Below are 18,635 nucleotides of genomic sequence, written 5' to 3' on the forward strand. Positions count from 1 at the left end.
AAAATCGATTTGTTACTTTTTTTTTTTTTTTTTTACAGTTCAGCAGCAGAATAAAAGTCAAGCGCTACCAGAAGTAGTATCAAATACTCATTTCAAAATAAACGCATCGTGTTTTGTGTCCAGGTGTGTGAGAGCGACGTCTGGCGAAGACTAGTTTTATTCTGAAGTGGCGAGTGCCACACTTCCGCCTCTCATTAATGATTAGTGGCGTGTGAATGTGCTCGGGACGTTTGAAGAGCGAACAGCAACTCTCTCCCACTCACCAAAGTTAGTTGTGAGCTGAGGTTTTAGACGCTCGCTGGCGTGACCTTCCGCCACCACTTTGCGCCAGTTTTCCTCCGCACTGCGGCTCTTTTCATGACAGACGCGTTTCCATCTGCTCCGCAGTGCTGCTGTCAAACTTCAAGCTGACATGGATTTGTTGCGCCAACGACGGACGGACTCAAACTTTTAAAGGGGGAGAATTTTATATTTATATTTTTTTTTTCTTTATTCTTCGATTAGAAAGAAGAGAGAGAAAAAACTACTCCGAGCCACTTTTTAAAGAAGTTCTAAAGTAGTTTGCGTTTAGCTGAAAACATGCAGAAGTTCAATTCCAGCGGCGACCACAGCAACACGCTGCCCCGGGACGCGGAGCTCCAGCTGCGGTTAGCTGATAGCGGAGGAGCCGGGGATGGGAGGGAGAACGGAGCCGGGAAGCATTTCCTCACCCAGTCCGAGGAGGACAGCTCGTTTTGCACCAAAAGCAAGATGCTGGTCGGTCTGGATGTAATATGCCTCTGTGTTGGTAAGAAACTGTGTTTGCAGTGCACACTGCTGTTATAAATACGCTAAACATGAGTTCTACATACTTGTTTGTCTTTTTGATTTGTTTGTTTACTTCTTAAATGTCAACATTATCTTCTTGCAAGAAAGGAAGTTGATTTTCGAGAGGAAAAACAAACAGCGCATTGCACGAGGGGCTGTTAAAGTTAACCAGGCTGCAAAGTATTTTTCCTAAAGTCAAATGGAAACTGTTGAAAACTTCAGTAAGGAGGAGGGAGAAGAGAGGAGAGGAGAGGAGAGAGGAGGGGGCCTCAGTTGGCAGCAGCAGAGTTGTCCCGGGAATTCATCTGTTCCCATGGCAACCACCCCAAGTTCCCGGGAGAAGAACGTGGGAATAGGGATGAAACCATGCCTCGTGCTGTATGAATGTTTGAACCCCTCTCACTGCACGATCACCAAAAAAAAAAAAAAAAAGAAGTATTTTAGCCTGCTTATAATTCAGCAGGAATAAGATCGGAAACAACATGTTGACAATAACTGAGGGGACACCCTCACAACCACAACAAAGGAGTGGCCTGAACTGGTTTTCTGTAATTATCCCTACAAATGACCCATTCATGGGATGTAATAGGCGACTTGTGGCAAGTAATTTTTGTTATGCTTGTCAGTCTGATTTGTTTTGGTTTGTATTGTTTTAAAATGTTCAAACTTATTTCAAATCAATGCCGGTTGATTTATGTGCAAACATGAATCAAGAAAACCTAATATTTCTTAATTCATCAGAGATAAAAACGAGCTGGCTCTGGAGTTCTCATTTTGCTTGATACATTTTAGGCTGAGTCATAACAAATGTTGTTTGTCATGGACTAAGATAACGTAATTAGATCAGGTCAAGTTGTGTTTTCATTCAGCATCATTCAACTTGGCAGGATTAACACAGTTGAATAACTACAGACGTCATATGATCAGTCTTATGTTTTCTTTCTTTAGGTTCCTGTAGTTCAGGAATTATTAGAGTGGTGTGAGTTTTTTTTCTCTGGTAACAGAAATTATGAAAAAACTGGAATTCAAACCTTTAAAATCCCTCGCCTGAAAAAATGTGTACCAAATATTGATTAATACTGCGGTAACATATAGTGTAGGCTTTAGAGTCCGTTAGAACTTTCATAGCGTGTCAAATATGAGTGTATTCTTGTATCTTTGCTTACCTAATGTTGATCTATTAAACATAAAATAACTACACAAACTAAGGGGTAAGTGCAGGTAACTTAGTTCACCTTGTACATTACTCAAGTGAGTCGACTTTCGCCAGCTCTGTATAGAAGGAAGGAGTCATCAGGAATCCCCTGTAAGCCTGTAAAGTCAGCTTGATGGCTGCTCTCTGTCCTTTCTGACGATGGAAGCAAAATATAATATCACAAGTTTCATGCCGTCATCTCACATGACTGTGAAGGGAGTACCAGTGTAGGTGGTTATTCGGACCGGCAGCAAGTAGAGAAGCAGAACCCGTCGAAGCAGACTGACAGGTCTCAGGCATGCTGGCAGTTAAAGCACCACGAGCAGGCTGGCAAACAAAACAACCATGTGAGACACTCGCTTTCATTGGCGCATTATTCTTAAACCCTGCAGGTATGCTATTAGCAGTTAACGCTGCACACTTCTCGGTGGCTTCACTCTCGGTTGAGGAAGTGGGCAGCAATCTAGCATCAGTCTGCACAAAAGTGGAAATGGTGTCTCTCTCGGTTCTCCTCAGGCACTAATTAAGCACGTCACTTGTGTTTCCCACAAGACTGCATGCCCTGAAACCTTTTATTGTCCTCGGACTAGATAACAACACTGAAGCAGAAGTTCTCAGCTGGAAGCTGGACACAACTGAGAGTCTCTATTGTTCTGAGAACAACGGGACATAAAAACTTACACCTTTCTTGGTTTTATATATCATTTGATATGTAAATATAAGATCTTATAGGTTTTGATGACGCAGATCCTCTGGCCTGTTCAAAGACGTTCATTATCAGCGTTTTTATTCGACACAACCAGGCGCTGTGAGTTCACATCCACAGCATGCATCGCGAGGGGAATCGTTTATTACACCCTGTGTACACAAGGTCATGATATATCTGTTTCTCTATTGCAGTGTTACAACTATTTTTTGTGAATGATAGTGCTTTGCGCTATTAGGTTATTTATCAATCCCCATCAGTCTTCCTGTCGGTCTCTGTCCTGCCAGCCATCACGTTAGTTATCGGCAAAGGCCTGGCGTTGACTCATCCGTGTGCATTTGGCAGGGAATGTCATCACTTATTGGGAATGAATTGGGCCCTTCATTCTCACTTAATCTTCTTATCTCTGACTAACCCGATTTTCCCTTTAAAATGCCATCATCAGTTCCTCTAGACAGTCGACCCGCCAGCATTATTCATCCTTTGAAGGGGCTCATTCACTACTGTAACTGTGGAATTTACCCCGAAGCATCCTTCCTCATTATGTGATCATCTGAAGAGGGATTCCACCACGTCTGAGGTTATCTCTGTCTCCCCATGCGTCTGAAGTATTTGCTTTACATTCACTGTGGCCATGTAAAGTTAGTCTGTTGTGGTGTTGCAATGAACTTTAGTCTGTCTTTTGAATGCTGGTATACAAGGGAAAGTATTCTTACCATATTGTTACGCACCTCTTTTAGTCATAGGACAGTGCTGCTCATGGGACTGTTTGCACATCTTTATGATAGATGCTTCACAAAGATAGATTGTTCTGCTTCAGCTCAGTGCTCGTCAGTTCCCTGTGAGGTGCAGAATAAAACTGTCTTAGTCCATTTAAGTGCTTACATGGGTTCCTGTTAGCACTGCGGGGGTTTGACTAAAAGAGAGCTGACAGAATCAGCGCCCTGTGGCTGCATCTCAGATCCAGTGTCCAACTACCCAGAGGTCAGTAGGATTTGGGTGTTTGTCATTTCTGACAAGCATGCAGTGACAAGCCTTTCCAGCCAGCACTGCTGTTTCCCTCCTGCACAGGTGGCCTTTATGCTGTCATCACCCCAATAAAGTCATTTATTGACACTCCGCTGGGTAATTGGGAAATGAATAGAAGTGGTACTTGAGAACCCGCCATTAGCTTATATGGCTCATACTCGAATGTTGCGAATACCTCCGGGCTTGACCTTCTTCTTGAGGTTAATTACCAAACGGCATCAGTTTAACACAGCACTGACATGCGTAAGAAGTTAGCCTGCTTTAAATCAATTCTTAAAAAAACACATTCATAGATGTGGATATTTGTTTCTGTTAACCAAAAGGAAATGAATTTATTAATTCAGTCCTTTACCAATATATGGATACGAGAGAAAGAGAAAGCTGGTATCGAGTCGATTGTCACTCTGTGTGAATGCTTTTTGTCTTAGACATGAAGCAGCATGCCAGGACAACAAACCTCGTATCTACCTGAGTGATCTGAACTCAAAAAGCGCTCCCTCTTTCCGGCTTATCTCCACTTATACATCCTTCTCTTTTCCCTCCACCTTTCTTCAGACAGGCTCTATTTTGGGACTGACGGTGTCCCTGTGTGTGTGTGTGTGTGTGTGTGTGTGTGTGTGTGTGTGTGTGTGTGTGTGTGTGTGTGTGTGTGTGTGTGTGTGTGTGTGTGTGTGTGTGTGTGTGTGTGTGTGTGTGTGTGTGTGTGTGTGTGTGTGTGTGTGTGTGTGTGTGTGTTTCGAGCCGGTGGCGGGGTTATGTTTGAGGATTTTTTGTTCATTTTTTTGGCACAGAAAGCTGCCAAGTTACTGAGACAGCGAGAGGCCAACACGTCACAGCATGCTGCTTTATACAGGCCCAGAAATATTCAATTTTCTCTTACGTGTGTGTGTGTGTCTATTTATATGTGTGCACTCGCGTGTATGAGTGTGTGCGCACCTTTTAGTAAAAGTGTGGGTGTGGATGTTTGTGTGTGTATGAGTCATTATGGCTGTTCATGCAGACTCCCTACTACAGCTGCCATGTGCGTGCTGTTTGTTGACAAATTTGCTGGTACTATTTTGCTGCACGTCTCAGGATTTGAAGTTATGGAACACATTGGCGTCACTCTGCGGCTGACAGATGGAGAGCCATTAAAATGTGGCTCCGTCACATCATTAGCTCGTGGAAGAAGGGATTTTGCTCACCCGCCCTCGTAACTATATTAATGTATCTGCTTCTCCTTCGACAGCGTGCAGAAGTTCGGGAATCCATTAGGTGCACCCTCTCTTCAACAGACCACACAGGCCCATTCGCTGTACTTTGCCGCACGTCTTTCCATGAGCCATTAGTACGTTAGAGTCAGCTCAGGCCTCAGAATGCCTCACAAGCCTAAAGGCTGAGGGGCAAGTGAGAGCCTGAACGAGTGAGCAGCCCCAGGGAGTGAGAGCGGCGTGAGTTACGGAAAGAGAGTCAGGGTTTGGGGAGCTACAGTAGGGGTCAGAGGCCAGACCCATGGGCGCCTGAGGGAACGCATATACAGCTGTCTGTTTATGTCCGAGTGAGGAAGTAGTAGTCAGAAATGCATCGGAAAGGTTCAGACAGCAAACAGCTTCAAATGTACTTTTAATGAGACAGCTGCAATCTTCTCTTAGAAGACAGTTCCATGAGTGCCCGGGGTGGTCCATAGGTATTAGCTGTAATGAGTGAATGAAGATGTGTGTAGCACTCTAATCCTCAGTACTCATTAGATAGAATGGGTGTGATGAGGCTCAGCATCAAACTCTGCACCTGACTTCAAATGCAGGCTGCAGCCCTGTCTTTGCATCTGTCAGAACTAATGACTTGTGGTCTTCTGTCTGTCCCCCAATAAGAAGACTGAGGCAGCCCCTCTTGGCTCCATTGCTGGGTTATTCATCATCGTGACCACTTTATCATCATGTCACACCTCACCTGCCGGAGTCCTTCTGCCATTTATCCTCTCAAACTAAAGTTGTTGTGAAGTTGCTCCAGCTGCTTGTCCCCCTGCAAACCACGACGCTGACAAATCAGCCCTGCAGCCCTCACCTCCTTCCACACAAACATTACCACCACCACCACCATCAGTCTGCTTCATGCTACATACCTCAACAGCAGCCTATAACTGTGTTGTTCTCACGTCGCAGACAGCCAGCCCTCACCTCACTGCGCACACCCTTACCTTCACACCACAAATCCACCAGAGGACTCCTTTAAAGTTTCCAAGGTACATACCACAGTGGCGGGTCCTTTATGCTCCTGCTGAAGCAGACAGGCAGACAGACAGCCCACTTCAAAACTCACCACTCATGCCCTGAGCTCCAGAACTGGGCTCCAGGAAGCAGGTCAGTGAAGTGTGGAGAGAACAGAAGCAGCTGCGGGAAGCGTGTCTCCACTGGCCAGTGGTAAGAGCAACAAGCCAGAGCACCTCTGGGCACTAGGTGATGGCAAAGCTACTTTAAGGCCAAAGTACTTGTTGCGAAAAAACAATTTTTTTAATACCGATGCTTATTTAATACTGATGCTCATTATGGTTTTATTTAGACATATGTGAATTTGTTGATTTAAAATCACAAAAATACCAATATTTGTTTGTGATTTCTGGGCAAAAAATGAACCTGAGCAGCACGGCTCACTGGCCCGTCTGCAGCTGTGAAGGGGGATCCATGATGATAAATGAAACTAAGACAGACCGTTTGGAGTCTAGCTGTAGCAGATGTTGATGATAAAGGATGATTAACAAACAGCCAAGATGGCTCCTCAGTATCTTTTTGTTCTTGGATGCCATCAGGGCAGACAAAACACGGGAGTCTCTCAGAACAATCCAGCTCATTATGGAGGAAGAGATAGAAGCGTACAAGTGCAGGAGGCCGGTACTCTTCTTCTTTACCTGGATTGGACCACCAAGGAAGAACAGGAACTTCTACACTGTCGATTAATAGGGTTTCTTGCAGTTTATAGTTTCCAATGTTAATCACACCCTTGAGATGAATGAGTTCAACTTTGCTTACATGTAACTTTTGCTCCAGTATAGCAGCTTTTGCTCCTGACTGTCAGTCTCTGTGTTTTAAGTTCTCAAGCTTTTGTCACATGCGATTCTTTTCTGAAGTCTTGAAGCAGACTTTTGCGAAACATAAAACCCTTGGCGTTGCTGTTTAAGTACCTGACGCACATTAAAGACGGATTAAATCAAATAGCAATTCAAGACTAGCTTAATAGAGTTGGCTTTGTGTAGTTAACATTTTTATTGCACAAATTTTTGTACAAGCCCACCCAGCTGAACTGCTGAGTCTGTTTATGAGCTGACTGCTGTGCTGCTCCCTATAATGTCGTTACAAGAGATTACCGTGCCTGCACAAAATCAAATTATGCCAACAGTCACCACGCTTTAAAAAAAAAAAAAAAAGGTGATTTAAAGGTAAACAAGCAGCTTAAAATTGAGTTGGTAAACTTGTTAAGATGCTGCGGGGGCCCTGTGAAGGTGGACCACCCGTGAACAGTGCTGTATACCCGACCACTGCCCGGTCCTACTGTGGGCCAGATGGACCTGTGATGACAAGTGACCAGCTGACTGTCCTCCAGTTCTAACAAAGGGCGAATGTGGAACGAGGCCTGTATCGTCAATTAATATCGGGTGCTATGAAGCAGATGATCATTACTGTGGGTTAGACATCGCTTTAGGCTGTGTCACGCTAATCTATGAAGTTGACCTGCTGTTTGTCAACAGCAACACCATCAGAGGAGTTGATGCTGATCTCTGAAAGGAAGTGATCTGTTTGTCTTGATGCCTGAGTTGTGGATTGTTTGATTATATATGGTTTACTGACTTCAGCGCGGTTTATTTGCTTGGTTAATTTTTTTTTCCCAGGTGCTGATGTTTTTTTTTTTTTTTTTGTGGTTTGTTTGGTTGTCTGTTAGTCTATGTGGCTGTGGGTTTGGTTTGTTTGCATCCATCTGTGGTTTTTATGTGCATGTGAGTGTGCCGAGTCTGTATGTGTGTTGGGGGGGGTATTCTGCTGGTTGAGGCGGGGTCGTGTTTACAGAGCGGGTCCCAGCAGAGCCCAGATCTCTGACCCTCACATTCCAGAACCACCACTAATCGCCTCCGTCTGCTGTTCTTCATGGAGAAATCCTTGGTGCATCTCTCTTGGCTCCATCTTTCCAGTTCTCTCTCACCCCAGGATTATTGGCTTCACCCTCATTTGTCAATTTTCAGGCCTCCTGGCCAGGCATTTTCAGCCCAGTTTTTCTTTTGACACTGTATTGATTAACAGCTGTTGGGCAATATGACCTTAAAGCGTTTTGATTAATAGCGACCATTTGCCATCTTTTCTTTGCACTTTTCCTTTAACTACGCCCTCTCTCTCTCTCTCTATGTGTTTTTTTTTCTTTCTTGCATTAGTTGTTGTTCTCCTCTCACAGTGAGCTCATTCTGGGCTGTGGTCATAGATGTGTAAATTAGAACCAGAAGAGTTTCTCAGAGTGAGGCACATATCCCCTCTTCTCCTCCTTCTGCTTCTCCCTCTGCTTTTCTCTCTCTCGCTCTTTGTTTTTCTGTCCCTTTTGACTATTTGAAAGCATTCCTGCTTTGAATGTTTGGCCCAGTGAGCAGCACTTTTTGGACTGGCTGTGTGAGCCGACCCACTCCTCTGCCTCCTCCTGGATCCCCTCACAGGCCTTCCTGCTCTGGCTCTCTTTTGAGCATGCCTTGGCCAGGTGCAGAGGTTTGCTAACAGCTGCCTGACAGATGATGTGAGAGTCTCTTGAGTGTTTTTGTGTCTTGTTGTGAGAACTGTTTCAATGTAACTGCTAAGTATGGAGGTTTACCGTGACACAAGAGCTTGCCGTTTCTCTTGTGCTGTTATTTAAACTTTATACGCGGACTCTCCCAGTTTTGGGCTGCTCTGACATTTTATGGCACAAGTCCATCGGAGGTGGATTTTGTTTGATTACGTTATTAAAACTTGGCAACCAGCTATGTTGCAGTGTTCTGACCACTGTTCCCTGCAGTCTGTTCATGGATGTAACACAGAAATGGGACAACATAAGCCATTAGTATCAGCAGGCAGGAGATCATAAAGTGGTCCTCCATCTAGTTCAGTACTTTATAGGTCCCATTAGACCATATATATATATATATATATTGAAAATTGATCCGTTTAGAAATCCATGTTCCGGCTGTAACTGCAGCTTCTTTGGGCCTTAATGGAGACACTATCCATTATCTGTCTGTCAATGCTGCACAATATAGATTACTAAGGGAGGGCAGGCCATATTGTGGAAACCAGAGATGTATAGAAGCTGTTAACGGATGATGTGAACAGAAAAACTCCATATAGAGCCTCTTTTTGCCACAAAACCGATGCTATTACAGCTGAAATATTCTATTATGTATTTAACACCAGGATCTCACCAGCATTCAATAATACTAAAATGGACCAAAAACATGAGTTTGAAAGAGCAAATCCACCATGACTGAGTGTGAAACTTAGAAAGCTCTTCAAATTGCATCAAACAGGTTTTGTTGTGTTTTGTTTTGGGGATTTCATCTAAAACACGTTAAATGAAAAACATCATACCTTCTGATTGAGAGCCAGGAAAGAAGCAAATCACATGTCTGCAATTCTCCACTTAGGTATGGTACACTCAGATATGAATGTTTGAATTGAGAAAATCCCAAATATCAATAACCAGACAAGCTTGTTGAGTGGGCCGATAAAACAACTTCACTCACAATAGAGGCATAATGTCCAGAAAATGCAAAATGATCAATTCTTATATATTATATGCATCTTATACATATTATATTAGGTCATGACTTTCAGTGTGCAGTTCCTGAATTAAAATCCTTGTTGTTGCAGGAAGATCATTTGGATTAAAAACTAGTCCAGCCTACTGTGTAAATTGCAGTGACTTTCTGTGGCGAGCCCTGGAAAAGAGAACAACCACATAGACACTTCCTTTATTATCAAATTGCCAATAATTTCATTGTGCTGTTTTAACAGATTGTCTAGCTCCACCATACATAGTTAGGCTAGAACACCAAATTAAAACATGAATGGATGCATTCACGTGAATTACTGATGCATTCGTACACACAACACATGTACATCACATGTATGTTGATGACTGAGGTGAGTGAGGGCGTGGGGGAGATGAGCTGCGTGTAGACGTGGCAACTGAATGTAGCGAGCGAGAGATCGGGGTCAGATGAGAGGTGTTTCCTATCTCTCCCGCTTTCTTTGTTGGCGTCACAGCCTGTGCTATCTGTCTTCAGCGTGTTTCCCTCTCGTGCTCCCTCCTCTTTGCTTTCTTAACATCTATTGAATCACATGAAGGGCAGCCTGTTTCTTCCATTGTTTTGTCTCTGATAGGTCATCTTGACCCTGACTGAAGAGTTCATGAACACACACTGCTGATCATAGTATAGATTTTTTTTGAACACACGCTGGTTGGCCTTGTCGGATAATATCTTGGATGTATTTACATGGTTGTTAAATGTGTGACAGTATTTCTTCGTAGACTTTCTTTAAACAACTGAGCAATATCCAAACTTTAACCAATTTGGCCAATGTGGGAAAACCTCCCCGAAGACTAACTGTCTTTTACTGTCTCACCTCCAGTCAAAAGACACGTGGTTACAGAACGGTTTTCAGGCCATTGTCTGGGCGCTTGAGTGTATATTGTCGTGTCAAGCCTCTTGGCCTGATTTTAAACGTGTATCCTGTGCACAGCTCTGTCACGTAGGCTGAGCGATTCCCTGGCAGGAGCAGTGTTTTGGCCTGGGTTTGTTCCAGCCAACCAGCAGGCCCGGGATGACAGGGAGCGGCACAGAGGTTAATGATTAGTCCCATGTTCTCACTGCATTCCACAGGGTGACAAGGGGACATGGGATAAGGGACAGAGAAATAGACCATGCTGGGCAAGCCCTTAAAGGGTTTTTTTTTTTTTTTTCCCTATTAGTTTGAAGTACAAAGCAGGATAAGAAGCTGTGGAGCTCAGCCCGCAGTTGAGGGGGTACAGACCTCGCTTCCCCTCTTGTAATTCAAATGTTGCACAAGTTTTCTCCAGTGAACTTTCACCTCCAAACTGAAAGGTTTGTTTGCTTAAACTCGCCAGGCCTTGCCTCTTCTCACCTGTTGTAGATCCCCTATAATTAGCAACCAGCAGGAACTGCAGTGTCGTACAAATGTTAGCGCACAAATTATACTGATTCACGTTTCACAACTGCAACTCATCTGAGAGTTCATATGACACGAGAAATAAACCCGAACCTGTTTAAATGCCCAGACATGGCTTGTGTAAGGTAGGAAAATATGCCAATAGATTGCAACATTAAAGTTAATGTTCATACAACTTTGTAATTGCAACACTTGGCCCTAAAAGATCACTATGTATTTCTCTTTGTAAGTTTACTTTTCACTGGAACAATGTGTCATTGTTAGACGTCTTGCTCTATTGCACAGCAACTTCATTGTTGTCTTTCAGTACGCTCAGATTTTTCTTGTTTAACTTTCTCTATGTTGTGCCCTTACGCATCATCATTCTCTACGTTGTGCCGACCCTTCCTCTCTCCCCTGCTCCTCCGGTGGAGGCAGCTATGTGCGGAATGCTCGATGCCCAGGAATCATGTCACCAAATGATTGAAAAACGTAAATGCGGCGCCCCTTATTATGTTGCATGTCATGCCAATCTCCTGCGAGCCAGGAGAAAGCCACCTTTGTGTGGAGCGAATATACCAATTATTAGATACCAATTATACCAATTATCTTTTCATCTTGATGTTTTTGGTCCCTGTCCACCTTTGTCCTTATTGCTCGGATATTAATCAAGCCATCTTTTGTTTTTCTTTTTCTTTTCACCCCTCCTCCTACATTTTGTCAGCCTCTATCCCATTTTTTGCCTGCGAGTTGAAAGCGGTAACTCCGTACAGACGAGGTTTTTTCTGCGGAGACTCCAGCATCACCTACCCCTACGTGGATAGAGAGGCCATCCCCGACAGCCTGCTGATCGCTGGTGGCATAGTCATCACAGGCCTAACGGTAAGTCCATGACAACCTATAAGTGTTCACATGTGGAGTTAGAAACGACTTCACTTTGATTTTGTCAAGTCAAAGTGTCAGATCATGCTTTTTTTTTTAAAGTAATGTACTAATATTTGTACAGTTGTGGGATATGACTAACCAGTTACAGTTGTCTTGTTTTCTTCTCAGATCGCACTGGGCGAGTGCTATCGTGTGCGCTTTCGAGGGGTGCACTCGCGGGCCTTCATTCGAAACCGTTACGTGTCCTGTCTGTATAAGGAGCTGGGGAGCTTCCTGTTTGGCTGTTGTGTGGGTCAGTCTCTCACCAACATGGCCAAGCTGAGCGTGGGTCGCCTCCGACCTAACTTCCTTGCGGTCTGTGACATCACTTATGCGTCCATTAACTGCACTCATGGCAGCTACGTGCCAGAGGTCCAGTGCAGGCAGCCCAAAGCAAAGATGGTGGAAGAGGCAAGGTTTGTGGTTTGGCTTCATTTTCCAGAAATGAATTGTTTGCTAAAGGTGGAACACACTGTGACTTCCCTTGCATAGTCAATGTGTAAACTTCAACCTATTTTAATTGGTCTTGTCTTTCAGGAAGTCCTTTTTCTCAGGCCACGCTTCCTTCGCCATGTACACCATGCTCTACCTGGCAGTAAGTAACCTCTGCTATGCAAACACACACTCACACAGAGTGTGACCTTCACTTTCACCTGAGCTCATGTTGTGTAATTACAGTATTTGGCGCTGTGTTTACACGGTAGGGGGAATATTATAGCTCTTACTTTCTTTTTTAGTTATTAAACACAACACAAATCCCTAGAGGCCGAGAACAGTGTGTGCAACTTCTAACTAAGCTAATTAAACATGCGCTGGCACACACCAAGACATACTTCCTGATCGTGAGGGAGGAAATCTTTGAACGCAGCAGTTCTCTCCAGGCATTCTGTTTCCAGAAAGAGCTGGTGAGACAGCAAGCAACGAGGAGGGGTGGGTGGGGGGTGGGGGGGGTGGGGGGTGGAGAATGAGAGAGAATGTTTTCCACAGGGAACATGAATAGATGAAGAGACTCCACAGACAGAGGAGGCCTTGTTGTGGGTCTCATTTCGAGGAGGGGGTGGAGGGCTGAATATGCCCGCTGAGAGATCGACAGGCTTCTTTCAGCAATAGACACCCTTTATGCCTCCCCTCTCACCCCCCCCCCCCCAACTCTTCATCTTTCTCCCACACCACACAGTGCCCAGTAGTCAGGGGTACATTGTGAGACAAAAATGACAGTTTAAAGGAGACAAAGGGACATTTTTCACTATAAAAACTTCACATTCCTCGTGTCCACTACATCGTGAATCCTTAATTAAACAGGTGATCTATTTTAACCAGCCACATCAAAACGAAATGAAAGTAGCGCTTTTAAAAACTTGCAGGGGAGAGTAGAAAATGAAAACCTCTTCTCCAATTTGTACTTGTCCACTATAGAAGTCCAAATGAAAAGCTCTTTTCTCAGTGTGAAGAGAGAAACAAGGATGAGGACGGTGGAACTGAATGAAGATTAAAAAAGTGGAGAAGTAAAAGAAAGAAAAAGGAAAGAAATGGTTTGAGAAAAACAAGAACGTTGCTGTTTTGTTACAGCTAGTTTCTATCCCCTTTTAGACCATTGTTTCTAATAAAACACACACACACACACACACACACACACACACACACACACACACACACACACACACACACACACACACACACACACACACACACACACACACACACACACACACACACACACACACACACACACACACACACACACACACACACACACTCTCTGCAAAGCACAAAAACACAGCCTTGCATGCCGGGTTGCTGTTGGCTGCAGTTTCAATAGGCTGCAGAGAACCTGAAGAGAATGTGTCGAACCTGTAGCTACATGCCACCTCCACTCTGGCCAGCTGCTTGTGTGCAAGGCAGGAGGAGTGACACCTGCTCTCATTTGGGATCGGAGGAGGGAGGGTAGGACGTGGCAAGGGTCCGCTTCTCCACAGGAATGTAGGCCACATGCTCTTCCGTGTCTGATGGGCCCAGACAGACTTCCAGCCACTTCATAAAGCCGGCCCCGCGTCTGCATCATGCTCGCCCTGTGACCCCATTTCTACTGACACAAACATCCACTCTGAGCCGCTGCGATCATCCAGGGGATGAGGATGAACAAAAGGAGGAAACAGGGTCTAGAATGTGTTAATGAAATCATGCCTTGCTTCTCTTTCCCCTCTGGGTAGCAAATTGAATGGGTTTTCATGACTTACTGCGCCTGTGTTTATAGAACTTATAAAGTCATTAGACACAATTACTGGTTTATGTTGTTTGGGAAAACACTATCACACAATTGCTCACTTGATGTATAATCTCTGTATTAAATACAATCCCTATATTTATCTCCTTTGTGTGCAGTTCTACCTGCAGGCACGATTGTCGTGGCGAGGAGCTCGGCTACTGCGTCCATTAATACAGTTCCTATTAGTGATGATCGCCATCTACACTGGCCTCACCCGCATCTCTGACTACCGCCACCACCCCACTGACGTCCTCACGGGCTTTATCCAGGGAGGGCTTACTGCATACTGGGTGGTATGTTGAAAGTCTAAATTGTTCTGAGCAACGTCTAATCTTTGCCTTTATGGAATTTGTTTCTCTATTCGCTTTATTGACTGACTTAGCTTAAACAAGCTCACTCTGTTTTCCCCACCCTGACCTCCTCATGTGGTTATAAACAGCAAATGATTGACAGCATGTATGGTCTGTGTATCTTTCCTAACATGTTTCTTTTTTTTTTCTTTTTTTTTTTGTCTGTGCCTGCAGGCCTTCTACATCTCCTCCATGTTTAAGCCCTGCACCCGTCCAGACCTGTCTCCCACCAGCATGTCCCTGGAGAGTCCACTGTCCAGCCAGCAAACTGTGTGTTAGCTGGTGCACGCAGTCATTTCAGGAATCAGAAAAACAGAGAAAATGGACTGTAGAAATACAGGGGCGATAGCAAATAGCACAGATGAGGAGCAGTGAACGGAGGGAAAGTGTAGTTTCACGAAAGGGAATCGTTTTAAGAGAAGGATATGATTAAAGAGTACGATCTAATACACATTACACGTACATGCATCTTGATACACACACAAAATGCATTCATCACATTCACACACTCACACATGTGAACTACATTGTAAAGCACAATTGACTTTTAAGTCAAACCCGTCCAGTGAAAGAACTGCATAGTAGGACAGATATTTTTTATATATGTATATAAAACAAAAAAAATTTAAAGTATATTTTTCAAGAGGATTTTTAGAAGCTGCTAACATTGAAAGTTGCCAGTTTGAACTTGTTTTCTTTGAGACGGAGGCCTTTGGTGTGTGAATTCTGTTCTCTTTCAAAGCAGAACTGGCCACTCTTTAGTCTTGTGTAACAGACGTGAACAGGCCGGCCTCCTCTTTGTTTTTGATCCTCTGCTAAGCTTGGAAAACATCACCCAGCAGCTGTGAACTGCGACTATCCGACCTCAGCGAGTGCCACGTCTGTCACAAAGTGACACAACTGGCAGTGATGAGGAACAAGAACTGGCATCCAGTCCTAACCTTCTTTACCTTCAGTGGCCTGACGCACCACTCCTCTAACCAGACCGCCCTCATCACTATGATTAAACTATAACCTGTATGTAAGCAAAGCGAAACAGTATTTGTGCTGTAATACAATGTTATACTTTCCTGATTAACCGAGGCAGTGGGGGGGAAGAAATCTGACCGGGTAGCTAACCTCTACTGCCGCCGTTTCTGTACTAACCACTTTGTGTCTCAGAGCTGGAGGTTTGACTGAATTTTGTAACCTCTGACTTTTGCCCCTGGACTCCAATCTCTGAGCTGCACCTTGATTTATGCCACTCTGACAGGAGCTGTGTGGCTGCGACCCCAGCAGCCCTCCTGCGCAACTCAATTAATAGCACTTGAATATAGATAACAGAACCTTCTAATTATAATCACTATTATATATTTTATCACAAGTTTGAATAATCAGTGTTTATGTTTGTTATTGTCAAGCTCATACCTTTTTTTTTTTTTTTTTTTTTTTTTTTATATCTTGAATCAATAATTATTCAAACTGAATGTAAATAGCTATGACATTTTATAAACCACACAGAATTTCAAGAGTATTAGTTCAAGTTTTGGACAGTTTTACATGTTTATGTGAGTGTTTGTATTTACGTTTGAGGGTTATTTTGTGTACCTGTTGTGTAACTACTAGACTGAGCCACAGTTATGATCAGAAAGCTATATTTTTTTTTGTGTTCCCAGTTATTGTTATTTGTTCGTTTTGTCTGTGAATGCCACATTGGCAAAAATAACCACTGTACTCAAAAAACCAAACCATTAAAATGAATGTTGAATGTTTTTAACTTCTTCTGATCTCAATTATTGTTGCTGTCAGTAGACTGAAAAGTTACTGAACAAACAATATTAAGTCAGTCAGTGTGCAGCCATTTATTTTTTCGACACGGGGCTTCAGACTCTGAGGAGGTAAGAACATTTAGGCAAAAATGAACATAAACATTGAAATGATAAGTGACTTAACAATGTGTTGTGTTTGGATGCTTCCCTTCCAGCGCACTCACAGTTTCCTTCATCTTGGCTCTCTCTCTCTCTCTCTCTCTCTCTCTCTCTCTCTCTCTCTCTCTCTCTCGCTCTCTCTCTCTCTCTCTCTCTCTGTCCTCTTCATACTCTTCCTCGCTCTGCCCCTTCTTTGCACTGGGTTCTTTTCAAGTGCAGTAGAGCGTGATAGACTGTTTCAGGGGGTCATGCTACCATGGAGATGCTTAGCCAGATACAGGTTGGAGCGTCAAAGGCATTTTCTTTCATTTCTCTCTCTCTCTCTCTCTCTCTCTCTCTCTCTCTCTCTCTCTCTCTCCTACCTACTTCCAGGCTCAAAGGGGAGAATAAAAATCAGCCTGGCTCAGACAGGGAGGGCAAAAGAGAGAAATGTAATAGCTGTAAGGTAAGGGGACGAGCAGAAAATGTGGTCCAATAATAAGGGGAAAGTGTAATAGAGCAGTTGGCAGAACAGATGGGGTTGGCGATCAGGGAGGGTGAGGGTGATGGGTGTGGGGTGTCAGGGTGGGAAAGAATGTGATCATGGTTTTTGGGCCTGTTTTGTTTCATAATACTGTAACTCAGGAGCCACATTTCATTCCCGAGCAATGTTTAAGCCTGTGCTTTTTGCGACAGGTTCTTGTCCGACTTTGTGTGTCAACCTCATAGCTTGTTATTGTCTTCGGTTTAGGTGTGTGTGACCGAGCCGAGCCGAGTTGAGCTTACACACCCTGTCAAACATGACATCTCGTTTACACTGTGACTGGCGCACTCCAAACTAGCCCTTTGGCCTATAGTAGAAATAGATGGAAGTCAACAAGCAGAGGCAGATTCTCTGTGTTCAGATTACTGAGGTCCAGTCAGGAGGGCCTCACTATTTACACGGCACTGATTGTGCACACAGTAGAACAGTAGCCACCACTGTGGTCATTTAAAAGAGGGTTAGGATGGGGGTAATTCAAAATCTTATCTCAACAGGTGAAAGCCATCGATGTCTTTATGCTTCACTGAGAAAGAAAATTAGAGCCACCCCTCCATTCCCCTCATTCTTTTGCAAATTCCTTTGAAAGAATCTGATTCTGTGGACATTAGTTAAAAAAAAAAAAGAAGAAAAAAAAGATAGCTGAGCAGATGCTCATGCAGATTCAAATCGCACAAGTGTGTGGCAGAAGGCACGTAGCTCACCTGCATATCTCTGTGTACGCATGTGTGTGTGTCAGGAAACGTTTTTTTCACCTAATGATAATACCATGAGGAAATGTGCAGAATGTCTGCATTCCATTTGGTTGAAGCAAGGTCATAGTTCTTGTAATTAAAATGGAAAACACTTTCATGGCCATTGTGTGATTGTTTGTTTGCTGCAAAGTAAAAGCTGTTTAAGGCTTTAAATGGATTCCGTTTGAAAAAGGAGAAGAAATTATGATATTTATTATTTTCTGTTAAGCGAGAGCTTTTTTTGCTAGGCATCTCCAAGGTATTACAGACTTAGCCTCTGGAACTCTCCGGTCTCTTATCCAGCTATAGACCATTTCTTAATAGAATTAAAAAGGATTAATGGACTCTTTAGTATGCTCTGGTTCAGGCCTGCTCCTGCAGCCTCACTGCTATGCATATTATTAAAGCTCCTATCAAGAATGCCCTGGCAATAGACTTTATATCCTGATCTGATGAGACTGGCATGTGTGCTGTACACAGAATACTGGTGGTTGGATGAGGCTGCATGTGAGGTATATCTTTTAAACTTTCTATTTATATTAAGTAAGTGTGTAAAGTAATCAAAAACTAAGTTGCATAAATGTCAACTAAGTGAGCATATTAGCTTTACCAGGTAACTGCAGTTCCTGCAGAGATAAATACTTATACAATAAACAATGATGTGTAAAAACACACCCATAGTGTAAGGAAAGTACAACACAATAGAAAAAGGTTATCTGAGAAGACCTGGTGACACAATGTGTGTTATGTTATTTTCACTGTTAAGTTTAATGTTTTAAAGTAGCATGACCGAGTTACCTGTACGTTTAATTTACCTGCATGAAAGTGTTTCCAGGATGTGCTCCACCTGTTATTCTCCAAGAAAACCACAAGGACACACATCTAACTGGTTGTGTAACACCTTCATTTGATGATCTGAGTCAGGATAATAACATGCAAGTTGGATTTTGACATGACATTCTTTAGCAATGCAAACTTATCTGAAAGAGACAAGACACGCCAGTCCAGATACCAAAACGTTTTGTTTATACAGTGCTGTCTGG

The 18,635-nt window shown here is 43.5% G+C and overlaps 1 protein-coding gene across 1 annotated transcript; it reads left to right on the forward strand.

Annotated features, from left to right (window-relative positions):
• The first annotated feature begins 257 nt into the window (after positions 1-257).
• Positions 258-15,042, forward strand: ppap2d (phosphatidic acid phosphatase type 2D). Its single transcript, XM_080488838.1, has 6 exons — positions 258-787; positions 11,616-11,773; positions 11,945-12,231; positions 12,353-12,410; positions 14,198-14,374; positions 14,606-15,042. The coding sequence occupies exons 1-6, from the start codon at positions 580-582 to the stop codon at positions 14,708-14,710; spliced, it is 993 nt and encodes a 330-aa protein (XP_080344964.1). The 5' UTR covers positions 258-579; the 3' UTR covers positions 14,711-15,042.
• The last annotated feature ends 3,593 nt before the right edge of the window (positions 15,043-18,635 follow it).

The sequence above is a fragment of the Lipophrys pholis genome (genome assembly GCF_963383615.2).
Source record: "Lipophrys pholis genome assembly, chromosome: 19".
NCBI lineage: Eukaryota > Metazoa > Chordata > Actinopteri > Blenniiformes > Blenniidae > Lipophrys > Lipophrys pholis.